This window comes from Sciurus vulgaris, assembly GCF_902686455.1.
Source record: "Sciurus vulgaris genome assembly, chromosome: 7".
Taxonomy (NCBI): Eukaryota; Metazoa; Chordata; class Mammalia; order Rodentia; family Sciuridae; genus Sciurus; species Sciurus vulgaris.
In genome coordinates, this window is record NC_136467.1 from 7,780,802 (window position 1) to 7,799,083 (window position 18,282).

An 18,282-nucleotide genomic window follows, 5' to 3' on the forward strand; every position below is an offset into this window, starting at 1 on the left:
TCAAGGTTTTCATTGAGGTTTCACCGTGTAGGCTGGTTCAGTTGTGAACTTGACCTCTAGTCCATCTTCCCTTCCTAGATGATGGGGGTTGAGGTTGAAGTTCTAAGATTCTAATCACATCCTGGTCTTTCTGGGACCAGCCCCCATCCAGGAGCCCACCTCAAGTCACCTCATTAGAACAGAAAGATGCTCCTGTCACCCAGGAAATTACAGGGGATTAGGATGTGTTAGCAATTGGAGTCAAAGACCAAATATCAGAATAAAAGATGGCACCTATCAGTCCAGAAATTGCAAGGGTTTTAGAGCTCTGTGCCAAGTATATATTTCTTATTCTATCACAATATTACCAGTTCATTCCCTGGTCTCTGACCATGGGCCACTTACAGTAAAATGATATACCACCCAAAGATGCTGGCACATTATCAGAATCCCGTTCAGTCACAGGACCGGCCGAGTCCCCCATACCATATGAACATGCCTGCCAGGATGAACCACTCAGGTGTGCAGACCTCATCCCATCCTGTCAGGTTCCAAAAGCAGGAGGTGTATCAGCAAGCACGCACCTCCCCCTGTCAGGCATCTGGTGCGACTGAGCTGAAACGAGGCCGTCTCTGCACTGAGCCTTTCCAGGAGTTAGTGCGGGACAGCTCTCCCTCACTCTGTAACCCGACTGTTCATTCCCTGGCCCTTGGGCCAGTGAGGACGTAGGGACGTGTTGCTGGTGGATGGCAGGCGGTGGTGTGGGTCTAGCAGGTGCCTCCTCCCAGCTCACTCCAGTTCACACGGGGTGGGTTGCCGGGTGCAGAACTGGTAGGTTACATTCACCACTGAGCATACAGCCATGTTCAGTGACATTACCAGATGGGGTAAAGGTCCAACTACCCCCATCAGGCCCTGTTTTAGTTTGTGGAAATGTACCCCAAAAGCTTGTGCGTTGAAGGCTTGTTTCTCAGTGTGGTATTCAGAGGCAGCCTTCAGAAGGTGGGAGCTAGTTGGAGAAAATAGACCACTGGGGTTGTGCTCTTGGGGCCCTGTCTTGTTCCTGGCTCTTCTCTCTCTCTCTCCTTTTCTTTCTCCTGGCTGCCATGAGCTGAGCATCTTTCCTCTACCATATGGTTCTGCCATGATGTCATGCCTTAGGCCACATGACCAAGGACTGAAGCATCAGAAACCATAAGCCGAATAAACCTTTCTACCTTCTAAATTGTTTCTATCAGGTATATTGTCACAGTGGCAGAAAACTAACACAAGCCCTCAGGAGTTCTGACATTGGTCTAAAGACATAGTTAGGCCACAGTTTCCTGCTTAGAAACCATCCCTGCTTTCCGTACTCATTAGCATGACCTCGTTTTGTGACCACTATATCAAGTAAGGAAAAAAAGAATTGAGGTGTTGTGGGAAAGAAAGGAGAAGCACAATTATAGTCATTTTGCTGGTGTTTCTGCATCTTCCACACTCCTTCCTCAGATCCACCAGGAAAGCAGAGGAATATTTGTCTCCACCGGCCCTCAGCTTCCGGACTACACTGTGTAGGTCAGTCCATTTTACTGGTTCTGTGTCTGACTCTGGTGGGTTTGCCCTTGGTGAGTGCAAAGCTGATAAGTGCTACCAGGAAATTCAAGAGCAAAGACAGGTTCCTTATTGCAGCCAGTAAGCAGCATGCTGAAGATCATTCTGAAGAGTCACTCCCTGAACAAAGAAAGCAAGGGATTTTTTACTAGAAAAACTTAACACATATTCACACAGGAAAGATGCCTCACATGCAGAGGTGGACACCTTCCTGAGCATGCTCAGTTTAAGGTCACAATCACATGTCAAAAAAATGGTGGCCAGGGACACCTCTGGGTGGAGAATTTAATATTACAGTGAGCAAAGTTTACTCTAGGTCTCCTAAGAGTGAGTCAGAGTAATTCAGGAATTTTGGCTGGGTCCTTGTCAGTTTCTCTGGAAGTTCTTATCTAAAAAAAACAAAACTCTAAAGGAGCCTTCAGAGTCCCCACCTCACACATGTGTGATCCCTCCTGGAAGCATCTGCCCAGTGACCAATAGTTGCCATTTAGCACTGTTGAAGTACTGCTTGAGGATGGATTTGCAGCTTCCTGTTTCACCCACTGAATAGAGGAAACACTCCCAGTCAGATACAATGTCCATTCCCATAATAACATCAGGCAAAAGAGACTCAACCCTTCACATGAATCCCGTTGACATACTAATTCTCCTACAAACTTCACTCTGATTCCATCAGCCATTACAGTGCAAAGTGCAAACCCCATTAGGACTTTATCAATAGGTGTGACTTACACCCGGGATAGCAGAAATGTTCCCCATGAGATAGGATAGAACAGAAATAAAAGATGGGCAGAGAGGAGACAAAGGAAGACAGAGGGGTCTTTCATCTGAAAGCCTTTTTCTAAAGCTCCTCGTACTTTTCTCCCCAGGCCAGTTTTCCTCCAGCCCTGTCACTCCCAAATTTCTGAAAAAATCTACAAATCTTAGAGTTATTATAAATCCACACATCCGTGAAAATTCCCTGGTTTCGCTTAAAGCTTATATGCACTGTTAACCTGTGCAATGTATTCCAGGTTAGGTCAACAAAGGGAGAAGTATTTTAAGAAACCTATAAGGTAGGCGCATTTCAAATATTCCCTACACAGAAGAGCAATGTCAACACGAAGATCCTGGGAAAAGACCAGACCACCATGAACAGCTTGCGACCTAATCAAGAACTGAGCACAGCAGGTGACCTTGTTCCCGAACACCGCCCCATGTCCACCGCTCACAAAGTCTCCTTTAGAAGAAGAGCCCAAGACCCCAAAAGTGCGCCTCACCCCAGACATGGCCCGCATTCTGCTCTGGGAATGTGTATCTTCGCCTTTCACCTTCTGAAAAAGCTCTTTCTCTTTGCTGAAACCTGACATGTCCTTAAATTCTTTTCTGCAATGTGTCAAAAGCCTGATGTCCGAGTAGAGGTCTCCTCTGCCCCTGGAGAGCCCTGCTTGAACGCCCTGAAGGCGCCACCAGACAGGGGTGCACCTCTTCCACACAACACTCACATAGGAGAAGCGACTTCTTTATGCGAAGCGTGTTTAAGCATTCCGACTCTCACGGACCTGTTGTATTTTCATGTTTTCTCTATCTAATTGTGGCATCCGTCAGGTCCTCACCCGTGGGCTCTGGCCCCACTTTCTGGGGCTCCTCTATTAAGGAGTCCTCGGAACGCCTCATTTCCTTCCCCTGACCATGTTAGCCTCGTGCACATAAAGCTGCGGATCCTGGCCCTTCTGTGGACCTTTATCCTGACCAACCTGCCTGACCATTGCACCCGAGGGATCACTGGTGAAGTTTCTCTTTGGGAACCCTTTCTTCTGACGTTTTAAATTCCTCTAAACTGGGGCATATAGAGTAGACTGACTTGGGGCCCTTTAATGTTGGGGGACCTTTGGCCCCCCAATCTTCAATGACGCTGTATTGAAATCTTGGCTTGAACATTACCAATGTCTTTCTTAACAACCATCCAAACATTTCCACCCTGCTGGACTGAGTCCCTGATGTCTCTCAGGATCTGCTTTATTCCCTTTATATCTTAACAGCCATTTTAAAATTTCTACACTGATGGGTGAGCTTGTGACTCTCTCCCCTGCCTTGTCCCCTTTTCTCATTACCTTCATGTTCTCGTTAGCATCTGAAGGACCCTCAAGGGAAAGCTGGGACAGTAAGCTCTCTAAGGCTCCCTGACCCTCTGTGGGTTCTGCAGCAGTGGGGTGATGGTGCAGGTGAAGGGCCCTTAGCCACAGTGACGTGGGCCACACGCACAGCAGGTGAGTGTCCCAGTTTCCACAGGCACTCCAAGGTTCACGTGGGAGGCATTTCAGCTGCCTCCTCTAGGTGTCCTGCTTGGCGTTTGTGGGCGGAGTCAGAAGTCCCTTCTCAGGGTGGACAGATCTTACAGTGCCATCATTGAGCCCATCAAGTGGCCAATTCCCGGGACCCAACCTCCTGTCCGCTTGTCCCTGCAGAGACATGCTGCCTCCGCCCACAGGGCCCTTCCCCTCTGCAGCATTCCACACAAAGGAAGCTGCCCTGCGTGAGTGACCCCGGAATCCATGTTACGTGCTCCTGAAAGTTGACGATGCCAGTCGGCAATATGAACAGTCTCCACTCTACGCCCCCTGGTGTCAATAGGGCCTTGGTTCCCCCTGCTTCACCTGGACTGCCCTCTCAGTGACCGAAGGTCTTAGAAGTACTGTCTTCAGTCCCTGTATAATTTATCCCTTGGAGGAAGCTTCTGAGATGAAAAAGAGTCTTCACTTGGTTCGATTGTAGTCAGGTCTCCAAACCTGAGAGACGGGTGTGTGCACCTGCTTGTAAACTCCAGAGTCAGCGAAAAGGCCTGCTGAGTGAGGTCAGCAAGCGCCCCCACCCTCAACATCTGATCCTCCTTGGTATCAACCTCCTCGGCTGGTCAGCTTCCTCATCCTCCACCAACCCCTATGCCATGTTCAAATGGGCTAAGGCCTGGACAGAGATGGACATCAATTCCTTATGACAAAGCATGGAGTTATCTTTCTGATACTAGAGTCCTAGGCCAGGAGGACTCTGAGGGTCCCAACAGACCAGGTCCAATTACTCACCACAAAAGTCAAGCAGAAAAAGTTAATGCTAAAGTAGGAAAAGAATTTACTCAGTATAGTACAGGGAAGGACCAGGAGGCAGACCAAGTGTCCTTCAACCCTGTCCTCAGGGAGCTCAGAGGAGCTTTGGAGATAAAAGGAGAAGGAACAAAAGCAGGGGAGGGGCAAGAAGTATGCAGGGCAAGTGGCCTTGGTCACATTGGTTGATCACTGGCTCGGGACGGCCAAGCAGAGCCTTGTCTGGGATAAGACAGTTACCACTGCCTGGTGACGTCAGTTCTTGTCACGTGATATTATCATATCAGGCCTGTTGTTCCCAGAACCAAGGTAACTACAGGATAAAATGACTCAGAGAAAAAATAAGTCAGAAAGGCAAGATGGAGTTACCTAGGACAATGACTGAGTCCTCTGTAAGTTTAGAGCAGTGGCCGGAGACTTCCAGGAGCCACTCCAGTGGTCTGGAACAGCTGGAGGAAGACAGTCTGTTGATTCCAGTGTCCCTGTGAATCAGGAAAATCTCTTAGCTATCCTTATCTTGGCATCCTCAGCCTTGAAGGGGGAGGACTGCCAGTTTTAGACAAACATTCTTAAATGATTAACATGTGTGTGTGCATGTTCTACAGGATTCTGACCCAGAGTTTACGGTAGGAGGGAGACAGGTGCAGAATGAGGACGGAGACGCCAAGTGTTCGTCCTGCTCTTGGTTACCCAGCTGACATCTGCAGGCCCAAGTGATGAGCCAGTGATTTTTAGCAAAAACTACCTCGTGCCTGTTAGACTTCAGGAAAATCCTCCAGAATCCATTCAAGGATGGTTTGGAACCAGTTTTTCAAGAAGCAGTATGCTCAGAAAAAGCAACGAACTCCCGTCGATAACTCAAAGGCCCGTGTGCAGGTCAGGATAACTCCCTGCAACAGAACCATGTGACCTGTAAGGAAGTATCACGCCATCGACAGCTGTGTACAGGGATCCCGAAACGGGGCCTTCTCACCACTCGGTCCACAGGCCACTTCTCCTCACTCCTCTCCTGACTATCAGATGAGGGGTGGGGCAGAATTGTGGCCACGAAGCAAAATTTTTCTCTTGCAAAAACCCCAGGGCCATGGCCTTGGCTTCTGTGTGCTTCGGGCACTGAGCTCCTGCTTGAGACCAGTTGTGCAATCACCCTGGACTGTCTTCGGCAAGAAGCGCGTTAGGTCGACTTAGCCTCCTCCTGACCCCTGATGTCATCTCAGTCCCCCATCCTGCTTTCTGGCCATACATTCCCACTTGCCCATGCTGTATTCAGAGTCGAGCCCAATCTCTCCCCCACTGACAGATCTCACTGCCCTGGTCCCCACACCTTTGGACACAGTTTTGAAAAAAGTCTTGCTTTCTGTGCTTTCACAAGCATCACTGAATAATTTCACCTCCAGCAGAGGCTAGGAGCCAAAGCTCAGACTCACTGAAATCTGAGCATGGTTTAGTATCAAGGTTTGACCCAGAACTATCTTTTCATTTCATTTTAGGTATTATAGATAATGCTAGCCAAGGGGTTTAATATTTCACCTTTTTCTCATTAGTTGGCATTTCCTAGGCATCTGGGGAACCAACTCCCTGGAAGGCGAATCCATTTTCCCCTGGTAAACTTCACCTGTCGTAGCTGAGCACACCACTTGTGTGCTCACCCTTTCATCCTTTCTCTTCCCAACCACATATTTCTGTGAACCAAGGCTATTCCAGTAAGTCCTGCCTCATGGACACCAAATTGCATAGGAGGGAAAATCAGGCTATAAAATAATAAAGGAAAGTGACAGCATTGAGAAACATCTTTTGAAATTAATAAAGAAGAAAAGCCATGGGAAGCTGGCCAAGGCTGTTGCCAGAGGCAGAAAAATCAGTAGGCTTGAAATGCCCTGTATAGTGGCAGTTGCAATTTTGTACCTTTGATCTTGCCATTCTAGTTTCCTCTACTTGCATTGACTTAAAAAAATATTTTAAAATAGCAGACAAGCTGGCATTTCATCCATAAATATCTCAGCATGGTATTTGGCAATTGATTATGCCTCTTTGTTTAAGCATGACCACAAGGCTAGGATCGGACCTAATGGGAGTAAAAATAATTATTTCATATCACCTGCTTCCCAGTCCACATTTCATTCTCCCTGTCTCCAAGATTATTTTTACAGCCAAATCCGAATGCAATCCACTCCTTTTGTCTGGTTTTACACTACTGAAGTCTTACTGACTCTTTGGGGAAACTGTTATGCACAGAATAACCTGATTCTGGAAATGGCCAATTCCTTCCTCATAGTATTGTTGAACTGATTACTTTATCCCAATATATCCTGTGAACAGAGGGGGCTTGACTGGATTCAAGTGTGTGTTTTAGGTTGCATGCTGTGCAAAATCCTTTGCTTCCCAGCATGTAGCCCATAAAGTCAAGTTGTCCCACATTAAAAAAAATAACATTAAAATGATAGCTAATCAGTGTACATACGCCTGGGTACAATATGCTATTTCAGGGAATGAGCATATTCCTCACCTTGAACTATTGTTTCTTTGTGGTGAGAACATTCAAAATCCTCTCTCATGGCTCTCTTGAACTGTCGGTACCTTGTGGTAGAAGATATCATCTTACTGTGCAACACCAGACCGTGCAACATAACTCCAGAACTGATCCCTTCTAATCGTAACGTTGTCCCACTCTTGATAACAGTGAGGTTGGTCTATGTCCACAGATAATGTCAGCCTGTCCCCTCCAACACGTACCTCCCCTTGGCCTGCCACCTAACAGTTTAGAGTCTATGGCAGATAAATAATACTAAGATTCCATATTTCATGGAATTTTTAAAACTCTGGTGTGAATTCATAGATTTTTTAAAAAATACACTTCAGGTGTCTCAGTTCGTGTATCTCGATATGTTGCAGTTATTCTTTTTAATGTTAAATCACCCCCTTTTGCCAGTGGGAGCATCTTCAGGTGACCCTTTGACCAGTGGTTTCAGCTTTCTTGCTCTCTGGTTCAACAAGCTGTGGCTGGCCGGCTGCTGACTTCCTGCCCCTCATCTGGAATCTGCACCTTTTCCAAGAAGGTGCTTCTCTTTCATCCTCAGTACCCCTGCTGCAGCGGAAAGTCATACAAAATAAAACATGACGGACTTCCTGCTGACCAGGTGTCCCTGCCTCAGGATCTTCTGGTGGTGAGCTCACAACTTGGCAATGAATAAGCTGTTTTGTGTTTTTTAAATTAGTTTGTAAATTAAGGTATCCCCTTGGGTGCCACCACTGGAGCACACCTGTGTGAAATCTCCTATCACCAACTAGTGGGAACGCGAGTGCTCTGGTTTCCTCAATGCTCTGGATAAACAGTCCTAAGAAATAATAACTCGGTCAACTTGGATTGGTCGCTAAGCCAGACTTTTAATAAATGAAAGCTGAGATTTGAGGCAATGAGAATCTTCAAAGCCTCTTCCCCTTGCTCCCCAGTAGTACTCCAGGTAACATTCCATGGACATTCCTTCTGTTCTTTTCTTATTGAGTCCTTCTCTCTTCAAAATAAAGCAGTCTAATCAAGACGTCGACTTGCTCTTGGGATCTGGAGAGGTTACATGCTCAAGGAATTTCTGATTGTATTCAGATTTTTAACGAAGAGTTCACTCTGGTAGATGAAAACGTGCGACAGTCCAGGGCTTCCCTGCCCAGTGTAGGGGTGGCAAGCCCGTCTACACTGAAGTAGAGCAAAGGAAAAGATTTCCTCACCCATTGCCAGGTTCACACTCAGCCCGATAACAAAAGACAGATTCGCAAGAGGAAAGCACACATTTATTTAATATTAAGATTCGCATGACACAGCAACCTTCTGAAATAGGACCCAGAGGCAGGGAAAACTGTTCATCTTTATGCTTCGGTTTGATGAGAGTGGACGGTGATGGACGGCGACGGAGCGGCATGATGGCACAAAGGGGCCCTGGGTGACTGTGTCCCTGTGTCTGCAGAGAGAAGGATGCTCCTTTCCTTTTGGCCTAGGAGGCACCTCTCAAATGAGGTCCAGGATCTGCTTCCGGGGAGAGAGGCAAGTGGAAGAGAGAGGGCCTATTCTGCCGCTTTCTCCAGTGCCAAGGGGCCCTATGTGAGGTGGCGCGTCCTGAACCCCATCTCTAGCTTGCAAGCTTTCAGGCCAAACCAAATACTTGAACTTAATTTTCCATGGAATAGTAGTGTAGTCTCTAAAGCCAAATGCCGTCTGGGAAGAAGAACAGCTAGTCTTAACTGAGTCTTTTAAAAAATGATCGCCCAGAGCTGTGTGACCCTGTGAAGCCTCCTGGGCCACCCTGGTGGTGTGCGCTAGGCGCATGTCTTTTAAGAGCACAGGGTGCAGTCCCTTTGTGACTTCTAGTACTCGTCTGCTCAATGTGAAGGCCAGGAGTGGAGGAGGAAAGAGAAGCACTACCTGAGGAGGGGGCGCCCTGGGAGCAGCAGCCTGGAGCCTCCTGACCTGCCACTCCCAGAGGATGCCTACTCCCCTCTCCACAGTCTCATTCCAATTTCCTGCTTCCAGAGAAAGACGCACAGAATTGTCACTTTGTAGGGAAAACAGAACCGACGCCTATAAACAACGTAAGAGTTCATCGGGGAAGGAAGCTCAAGGAGGGTTCTAATCAGCCCTCCCTCCAGAGGACGGCCAAGGACAAGGCTGCTCTCCCTGCACTCTGGACTCACTGAAGGCTGTTATCCCCAACCCTGCTTGAGACGATAACCCCTGGTCTACACTGGGCAGGCCTTTCCCAAGTGGTCACACTGAGGCAAGGGAAAAACCACTCCAGGGCTGTTCCCAGTGGTGAGGAGGAGCCAGGGGTGTTTGCTCTGGAAAAGACAAGACACTGAGGTAAGACGAGCTGTCTTCACTATCCACAGTCCCACGTCAGAAGGTGTTCACTTACTCCATCTGATTCCAGAAGGGAGCATAAGGTCCAGTATGTGGAACCTTCCGGAAGATGAATCCCGACACACTGTGAAGGCTCTTCTGGCCATCAGTAATGGCCCAGCAATGGGTCCACAGTTCTGGGCCGAGGCAGATCACCTGCTGCCATGCCCCCTGGCAGTGATGGGAACAGCAGCTTGGAGTTGAAGAAGACAGAAATGAGCAAGGAGGCAGGGGAGCGAGGCAGGAACGAGGCAGAGGGGAGAGCGCAAGCGTGTTTTTGGATGAGTGCTGACCATTGCAGATGCGCTGGCTGATAGTCCTGTGAGGTCGCTCACTAGCTCTCTGACCCAGGTGCAATCACCCCCCCCAAGAAGAGGTCAGGAGCACGTCTGGTGACACGGATGCTTGAGGGCCAGGCTGGTGTTGGTCCGATCTCTGTTCAGTCTCCTCCTCGTCTGCTCACCTGCTGCCACCACTCCTGTTAGCTGCAGAGGACACAGCCTCCCTCACTGCAGGACAACCTGCCTTCCGTCGGTCAGGTGGACGTCAGCTTAGCTAAGGGGACCACTGATCCCAGGACACCAGATACTGACTGCTGAGAGCGCGCTGCCTGTGGACAACCCCAAACCCTGCTCTCTGAATGGTGGATCACCTGTTCTGCCATAGCGTCCTCTAAGCGCCGGAGACCTGGCTTGCCATTGGTGCGGCTTGTCCCTCTAACTTCTCATCTTAACTGCCCTGCCTTGCTGTGGGGAAGCTGAGAAAGTCTGGGCTCAACTCACCTGCCTCAGTGCCGCACAGAAGGTTGCACCTGGGGACAATGTTTATTTACACTACAGAGGAACACGATAAAAGGTTGAGAAACACTTCCGACTTTAATCATAATAGATCATCAGATTACATGGATTAAACGATCATTTGGCATTGGGTCAGATTACCCTCTGGTTACATGGCTTCTGCACATGTAACCAGCCCACAGGTGAAGTGACAAGGACACAGGATGCCGGGACTGCGTTAGCTCCCTGGCTGTGCTCCCCCGGCTCTGTGGCCTCTTCCCCTCTAGTCCCTCCCTGCCAGTGTGGCTTTCCTGTAGAGTCCTCTGTCACATAACAGGATCGATTTTACCGCAGCTGACAGCCTTAATGGAAAGTGTCAAATGGCCATGTGAGCAAGGGGCCGAAGGGGGTCTGGGGTCTTGCCCCCGCCTCATCTGACCATTTCCTCTAAGTACTTGAGATGAAGTTCAGCATCTCTTTTTGGCGCACGGTGCTTTCCCCTGGCCTCACCTGGCGCCCTCTTGCCACAGCCCGAAGACCTGTCGTCTTAACACAGGCTGTGTCTGTGAGTCAGACCCAGGTGCACGTGCTTGTACATTTCCCGATTGGTGGCCGTCGGGACCATTCCTGGACCTGGGGAGAGGAGTGAGGTTGGACAACTGTCGTCACTTTAGCTGGCCCTCTCCCACGGCCTTCCGCTGAGTAAGTGGACACTGAGAGACGGCCCTCGGCTTCTGATTCACTCACTTAGGACTCTGTGCCAGTGAGGGAGCCCCTCCACTGCTCTGAGCTACTCCCTTAGCAGATGGTCAGTGGCTTCAGTGGCAGGGGCTCTACTACGCGGTTCCAGGTAGAGGAGCCCCTCTCTGAGGCAGGGGAGGCCCTGGGAGAGGTCAGCTGGCAGGTGTGCTGAGAGGAAGGCTCCTTGGGTCACTACCTAGACATGCTATTATACCCACTGACTGTTCAGTGCGGGGGAGGGAGGAGGGGGAGGAAGGAGGAGAGGAGGAGAGAGGAGGGGGGAGGGGGAGGGGGAGGAGGAGGGGAGGAGGGGGGAGGGGGAGGGGGAGGAGGAGAAAGAAACTAACCAGATTAAATACCTGGAGCATCAGCAGGCCACCTGTTCTGCTGGGCAATATCAAAATGCCCTGAGGATCCTTCTATGCAGCAGGGAAGACAGCGGCCTGCTTTCCTTGCATCTGGATGCCCTCACCACCGTCCTAAAGAGATACCCCTAATCACAGAAAGATCTAGGGCAAAAAGGACAATAGCACAAAAATCCTCCTGTCTGCACTTGTGCGTGACGAGTGTGAGGCGGATGGAGGGCAAGGACAATTCAGGGAGGAAAGGAAAGTGTGAGGCTGGAGGAAACACGTGGTAAAAGCAGAATTTGAAGATCTGGGGGAAATCAAAGCAAGCGGCCCCAGCAGGCCCCCGAGCGCTCTTGTAGGAGCCCTGCAGGGCAGTAAGTGTGCAGAAGGGCTTTCAGCAGGACCTGGGCGAGGGCCAGAGACCCTGAGGCACACGGCCTAGGGTAAGTGCAACAGAGCCCTGCGCGCTCTCTGTTGCACCCTGGAGGAAGGTCAGCTCTGTGGTGAGATATGAATATATTAATTTCCTGGACACTAGTGTGCTGGGGAAGGTCAACAGGCTGCGGTCTGCGAAGGGACTCAGATTTCTCCCTGTGGGGTACAGAGGCAGGATTGTTTGTGGTGCCGACATGAGGCAGACTCAGAGAATGGTGTCACCGTAAACACAACCTCGGCCCCGGGCAGCCGGGGGCTTCCAGGCGGCCGCAGGACCTCTTCCCCCGCTGGAGAGGAGCTCAGCGTGAAGCTGGCCCGACGAAGGGAAGGTCTGACCCGAAGGCTCATCCCTCTCTAAAGTAAACTAACGCGCACCCTTTGACTTTTGGTCGAGAGCTGTGCTGAGCTGGCTGCGCCGCTCTCTGCCGCACTTGGGGTGGTGCTGGGGCGGCCTCAGGACCGCCTGCCTCCAGGAAAATGCTAACCATGGATGACATTCTAGATCAAATAGGGGAGTTTCATCTTTTCCAGAAACAAATATTCTTCTTCTTAGCTCTGCTCTCTTTCACCTTCACCCCCATCTACGTGGGCATCGTCTTCCTGGGCTTCAGCCCCCCACATCGCTGCCAGAGCCCCGGGGTGTCCGAGCTGAGCCGGCGATGCGGCTGGAGCCCGGCCGAGGAGCTGAACTACACGCTGCCCGGCCTGGGGGCTGCGGACGAGGCCTCCCTCCGCCAGTGCATGCAGTATGCGGTGGACTGGAACCAGAGCACCCTCGGCTGCCTGGACCCTCTGGCCAGCCTGGCTGCCAACAGGAGCCAGCTGCCACTTGTCCCCTGCCAGCACGGCTGGGTGTACGACACTCCCGGCTCCTCCATCGTCACCGAGGTAAGTGAGGACTCGGAACAAAAATGCAAATCGTTGAGCTTTCCTCAAGGAAGGAACCAGGAAAGGCTGACTGTCGTAACTGTGCCCAGACATGCTCTTCAGACCCCAAGTCCACACCATCCTAGTTTCCGAGTGAAAACACGCAGCCTCTAATTTGTTTGGAAAATGTGTGGATGAGTTGGAACTTCCTCACATTCTGATGGTAATGATTTTAGTGTGTGCAAGTCTCAGCAAAGAGAAACAAGTAAAAACACAGCAGGACTTCTGCACGCGGGTCCATGAAAGGGAGTATATCCAGTCTTCCTCTTTATCTGAACCGTGATTTAGTGTGTGATCAGGTGTGCTTTTCTCTTGGTGGACTTTTTTTTTTCCTCTAATTCACTCAAAGTGTCCAAGTGGTCACAATAAAATCTAATTGTGAAGCCTGGTTCCAACAAGAGAAAACAGAGATAATCATTGGAGGCAGAGCAAAATGGGAAAGGGAAATTATGCTGAAAATACAGTCCGAGCCAGTTGTCCAGCTTAGCTTGAAAGGACTGCGTAGTGCTCTGGAGAGCTCCCATGTGGACCAGCATTTAGGGAGAGAAGCCTGGTTGGAAAGATTCAGAGAAGTGTCACGCAGGGCTGAGGCTCGGGGCTTGACAGCATCAACTCAGGAGGGCTGTGCCCCCTGCAGAGGTGAGGAAACTGAGGCCCAGAGCAGAGTTCTGCCCGCGGCCACAGCGCGAGGGGCAGCAGGGTTAGCGCTTGATGACTTTGCTGACGTCCAGGCCAGCCCACTCCACCCAACTCCCTGCCTCTTCCTCCCAATAATAGCAAATGCCAACAACCACTAGCAGGACACTTCGAGCCCCCTACTACTAAAAGAACAGTTAAGAGATGCCCACAGCACAGTCTCCCGCTGGCTGCTTGAGTATCCTCTCTACACATCCATTTACCTGTGTGTTAGAATTTAAAGGAAAATTGACTTGTGTATAAGTGGAATAATCACCCACTTTGGCTGATGTGGTCCACATGCCAGTTCAGACAAATGACATACTGTAAGATGGGAGGCTACGTGGATTCAGGATCAGTCTTTTGGTGGCATAAAGAAAGTTAACATGGTCAAGAAATAGTTTGGGGTTTGCCCCTCGGCTGCACCAGCTCAATTCGGGGAAGGGTTAGTGAGCTCCTCTGTGGCTGAGCTGCGTCTCTCAGGGTCCTAACTGGCTTGTGTTCTCCTTTCCCCTGGCTTGGAACATGCCGCACATCTGGACAGTTTGACCTCGTGTGTGCCAACTCCTGGATGCTGGACTTCTTTCAGTCGGCAGTGAACGTAGGGTTTTTTGTCGGTTCTGTGGGTATCGGCTACCTAGCAGACAGGTAGGTGAAGCACCTGTGGGCAACTCAGGTCCCACAGGTCCAGACAGCACCTGGCCCCCCTGGGCTGCTCGAATCCTGCCTTTCCCAAACCCGAAACTGCTCTACCTCCTGCCTGATGTCGGCTGTTTTCACAATCCTAGGTTTCTTTTGCTGCGCTGTTTGACAATCATGACTCACGTCTTTATTTCCAAATTCTCTGCAGTCAGAGTGAGAGGCTTCCTCACCAGGCAGCACGGCTGTCTTGCCAGCGGTCCAAGAGCTCAGGGATGCTCTCTAGCAGAGAGTAACAGTATTCCGTTCCTTTTGTGACTGCCAATGCTTTGGCCTCACGGCCCCCTGCGTGGTCATGAGCAGGCCCTGAGCTCTGACCATCCTGCTCTGTCTCCTTCACCAGCGCCACCGCACCAGGCCAGTCCAGAATCTGCCCACTGCCTCTTGGACTGTGGGATTCCTGAACTGGGTCCCTGGGCCAGATGGGGCTCAAAGTATGGGACCTATGACATTGCTGTTCTAATGAAAGGGTGTGGGGTCTGCCTGCACTGAGAGGGGGCAGAGACCTCCACAATGTCAGTGTCACTGGAGAGAGATGAGGAAGGGCCTCTCACATCAAAGGTCCTCAGAGGAGTCTGGGGTCTGTGTCCCATGTCCAGTGCTCACGCTGGCCCAGCTGGCCCTGTGTCTCTTATTCACTCCTCGTTTGGGGATCCCATGTTCACCGTGCTGTAAGTTCTTATGTCACGCACCTTTACTCTCTTGATGTCCCATTTGATACTTTTAGGGGTCCTCGAAAGGGAAAAGACGGGGGTCATTGGCTTTACACTTGATGAGCACATATGTAACTTGGCTTCGGGGCACCTGTGCACTGTGTGTTCTCTGTGTGTCATGCCCTGAACTCGAGGTTTTGTGCAGTATCACCTAGTAAGACCGTGATAATGAAACGTGACTTCATAGTGTAGATGCACACGCTGTAATCAGGTATTCACCCCTAAAATCTGTACTTAACTCTGAGATCAATGGTGACTGCACTTTGCACTTGCTGCCCCTATTCCTCTCCCCAACTCTGATATGAAACATAAGCAGAATATCTTCTCTGACTCCTGCTATTGTCAGGCCGGATGAAAGCTTGTAAACCTGTTAAAGGTGCTTAATGACTTTACAAGGGCCTGGGGCCACCTGGCAGCAGGAGGGAGGCAGGATGAAGCAGAGGAACGGCCCTCACAGCAGGCTTAGAACCGCTGTGGGAGGCTGAGGGGGTGAGGAGGAGGGGCATTCGTTTTTATTTCTGTTGGCACAGAAGGGGGACCAGCTGTTTGGAGATGCCTTTTAAGTCAAGAAAGACACATGGACAAGGGAGGCCCAGGGCCTGCTCTTGCTGCCCTGGTAAGCAGGTCACACAGTTCCGCACTCTCTCCTCTCCCTCCCGCTCTGCCGGGTGGAGACAGACACTAGCAGCCCTCTCACAGGGAAGATGTGAACTCAGGAGACAGCTCACCCGGAGGGCGGAAGACATGAGTGAATTATTCTCATCCCACACGAGGAGTAGGAGGTGATTCCTGCTCCCTCCCCATGGTGCCTTCCTGAGTCACAGGTCTGTCAATCACCCTCCTCCTTACGTGACCTCATGGTTCTGTTCCTGTGGTGGAAATCTCTGGAAAGCTGATCCCCCATCCACCCACCCGAGGGCTGTATACACACCTCTGTTCTTCTTCCTCAGCCCTATGCGGGGTTGGCGGTGCTCAAGTCTTCTGTTTCACAGGTGTGGGAGGGAGAAGGGTCACCCAAAGCAGTGAGACAACCCCCATAGGCTTCAAAAACACCAAGTTATTTATCTCTTGCTCCCTTAATACCCATGAACTTTAGATTTTCTACAATGGAACAAGAATCTCATGGAGAACTATTTTATCTATAGATTAAATCAACCTTGAATAAAGTATATTGTCTTTCGCACACAAAAAATTGATCTGCCTCAATGACTGATTAGGGTGTCGTTTAGAAGAAAACCAGAAAGACATTATGGAAAGGATGTAAATAAGAACTCTAAAGAAAGAAGGAAGGAAAGGGAGGGAAGGGAGCAGGAAGGAAGAAGAGAAAAAACTAACGCGTCTTACGGCAAGTCAACTTTTTGAGGCTCGGCTTTGCAAAAGAAAGGAAGACCATATGTTAGAGATTTTGAAAATAAACCTTTCATAAGTTGTATAACTTGTTCTTCATCCACAACCCCCTACGGCAGGATTTTGAGTATCACCTGACACACGAGAAAAGACTCCCACATCAATTCCAGGTGTTTTACTCTGATAACCAGGAATGAGTGTACTGTATTTAGAACCATGCTTGAAGATGTTTAACAGTTGACTCTCTGAGGGGAATTCAGACCATTTCAGGCTACCAAAGTGAGGTCACTGGACTCAGGTGGCCAGAACTGCACACTGTTCCACAGCATTTCCACAACATAGGCACAGTATGCTAGTGAGCAGAGATGGTCACATAGCGCAAAATAATTAGGAAGCAATATGTTTTGCATGCTGATTACACTTGTTTTTAAGTTAACTTATTTAGTTGTGAGTTTATCTAATTTTCGATAATGACTGTGTTTTACAACTATCTACACATTTAATAATCAGCTGTGGGGGATCAGCACCCTGCTGTTTGCATGTCCAGATCAAAATGGAAGCAAAGTCCCAGTAGGTCCCTAACACACGTGACCAACTGTACAGGATCTCCTGAAAAACGTTCCAAACTCACCACGGTGTGTGAGTTTTATTGGGAATCCTCATTTGCATATTTCATTTAGAATCACAGCAGGATCTTATGAATTCGGTTCAGATCGGGAGGAAGAGGCTGCACCTGTAACCAGCTCCCGGGTGACGCTGGTCCCCACTCTCCCCTCCTGACCGTAGCGCCGAGCCTCACTGTGAGTAGCAGGCAGCTGAGAGGACTCAGAGCTGGCGGTGCTGGTGTCTGCCCTTTCTCTCTGGTTTGATCTTTGGTTTTGTTTTACATGAAACCATTTAAGTGACTATGTTTGTGGGCAGAGGGGTGGGTACTCAAACCACTTTCCCAGATCTCCATGATTTCTTCTGGCCATGATTTATTTTTTACAATTGCATTTAACTGGAACATATCCCCAGTGTGAAGCTTCTCTGCTTTGTGGATTTGGCTTTCTTGCTTTGAGTCTCAATGGTGAATATTCCCTCTCCCCTTATCCCAAATTTTTGTGCGTTTACAGAAGCCTTGCTGTGGTGTTAACTGTGTGCTGAACAAGCTGTGGATGTTGAAGGAATGAATGCCTCCTGAGAACATGTCTGTAGGGCAAAGGGAAGGGCGTAAGGTAGGAGAATGTGAGAAGAAAGGCGAAGGACTAGGTGAGCCGTGACTTCGGAAGGTGTTGAATTAAAGGTCAAGGGTTATAGATTTACAGTGGGAAGCCACTGGCGGAGAACCAGGAAAGGAGATGGTTGAAACAGAGTCTTAGAAGTTTAGTAGATCACAGTTATTACTAATGAGACTGCTTGAACATTAAATTTCAGAGTTAAAACATTAACATTCTAAAATAATTATTAAAGATGTTGATTATTTTCAAATGGTTAATCAGTATTTGAAATAGTCACTGGAACATAGTTGCCCATTAATAGAGCAGCAATTACAAAAAGTAATTTCTGTCACTATTAACATGTGTGATCCTAATGACAAAAACACCTGGCCAGATTGAAGTGGATAAATAAAGATTAGAGATAAGATTGTTTTCTATGAAAAAAATTAAAAACCCATCAACATTGAATTAGGGTGTCTTTCAGGACACAACCAAGAGGATATGACAAAAATGTGACCAGACCCCAAGCCAACTCTCAGAGCTATCTATATTAGTCCATTATTTGTTATTATAGTGTAACACCTGAGGCTGGGCAACTTTATAAAGCAAGGAGGCTTATTTAGCTTATGATTCTGGCAGTTCAAGGAGATGGCACCAGCATCTGCTCCACTCTGGTGAGGACCTCACGGCATCATGATGGCAGGAATGTGTGTAAGAGGGAGAAATCACTTCACAAGATGGAAAGATAGGGGGTGATTCAGGAACTGGGGATCACTCGTATCATGACACCCTCGTGACGCTAGCTCAGGGTTCCCTGAGAACTACCTTAGTTCCTCATTGGCAGTGCCTCCAATGACCTCAGCACTCCTGCCAGGCCCACCTC

At 49.3% G+C, this 18,282-nt stretch overlaps 1 protein-coding gene across 1 annotated transcript in view; it reads left to right on the forward strand.

Annotated features, from left to right (window-relative positions):
* The first annotated feature begins 11,547 nt into the window (after positions 1–11,547).
* The window catches only part of LOC306665243 (solute carrier family 22 member 2-like), a 32,332-nt gene continuing 25,597 nt past the window's right edge, over positions 11,548–18,282 (forward strand). Inside the window, exons 1-2 of the mRNA XM_079146592.1 lie at positions 11,548–12,727; positions 13,986–14,089. Coding sequence (XP_079002718.1) covers positions 12,317–12,727; positions 13,986–14,089 — 515 coding nt within the window. The 5' untranslated portion in view covers positions 11,548–12,316. The remainder of the gene's footprint in view (positions 12,728–13,985; positions 14,090–18,282) is intronic.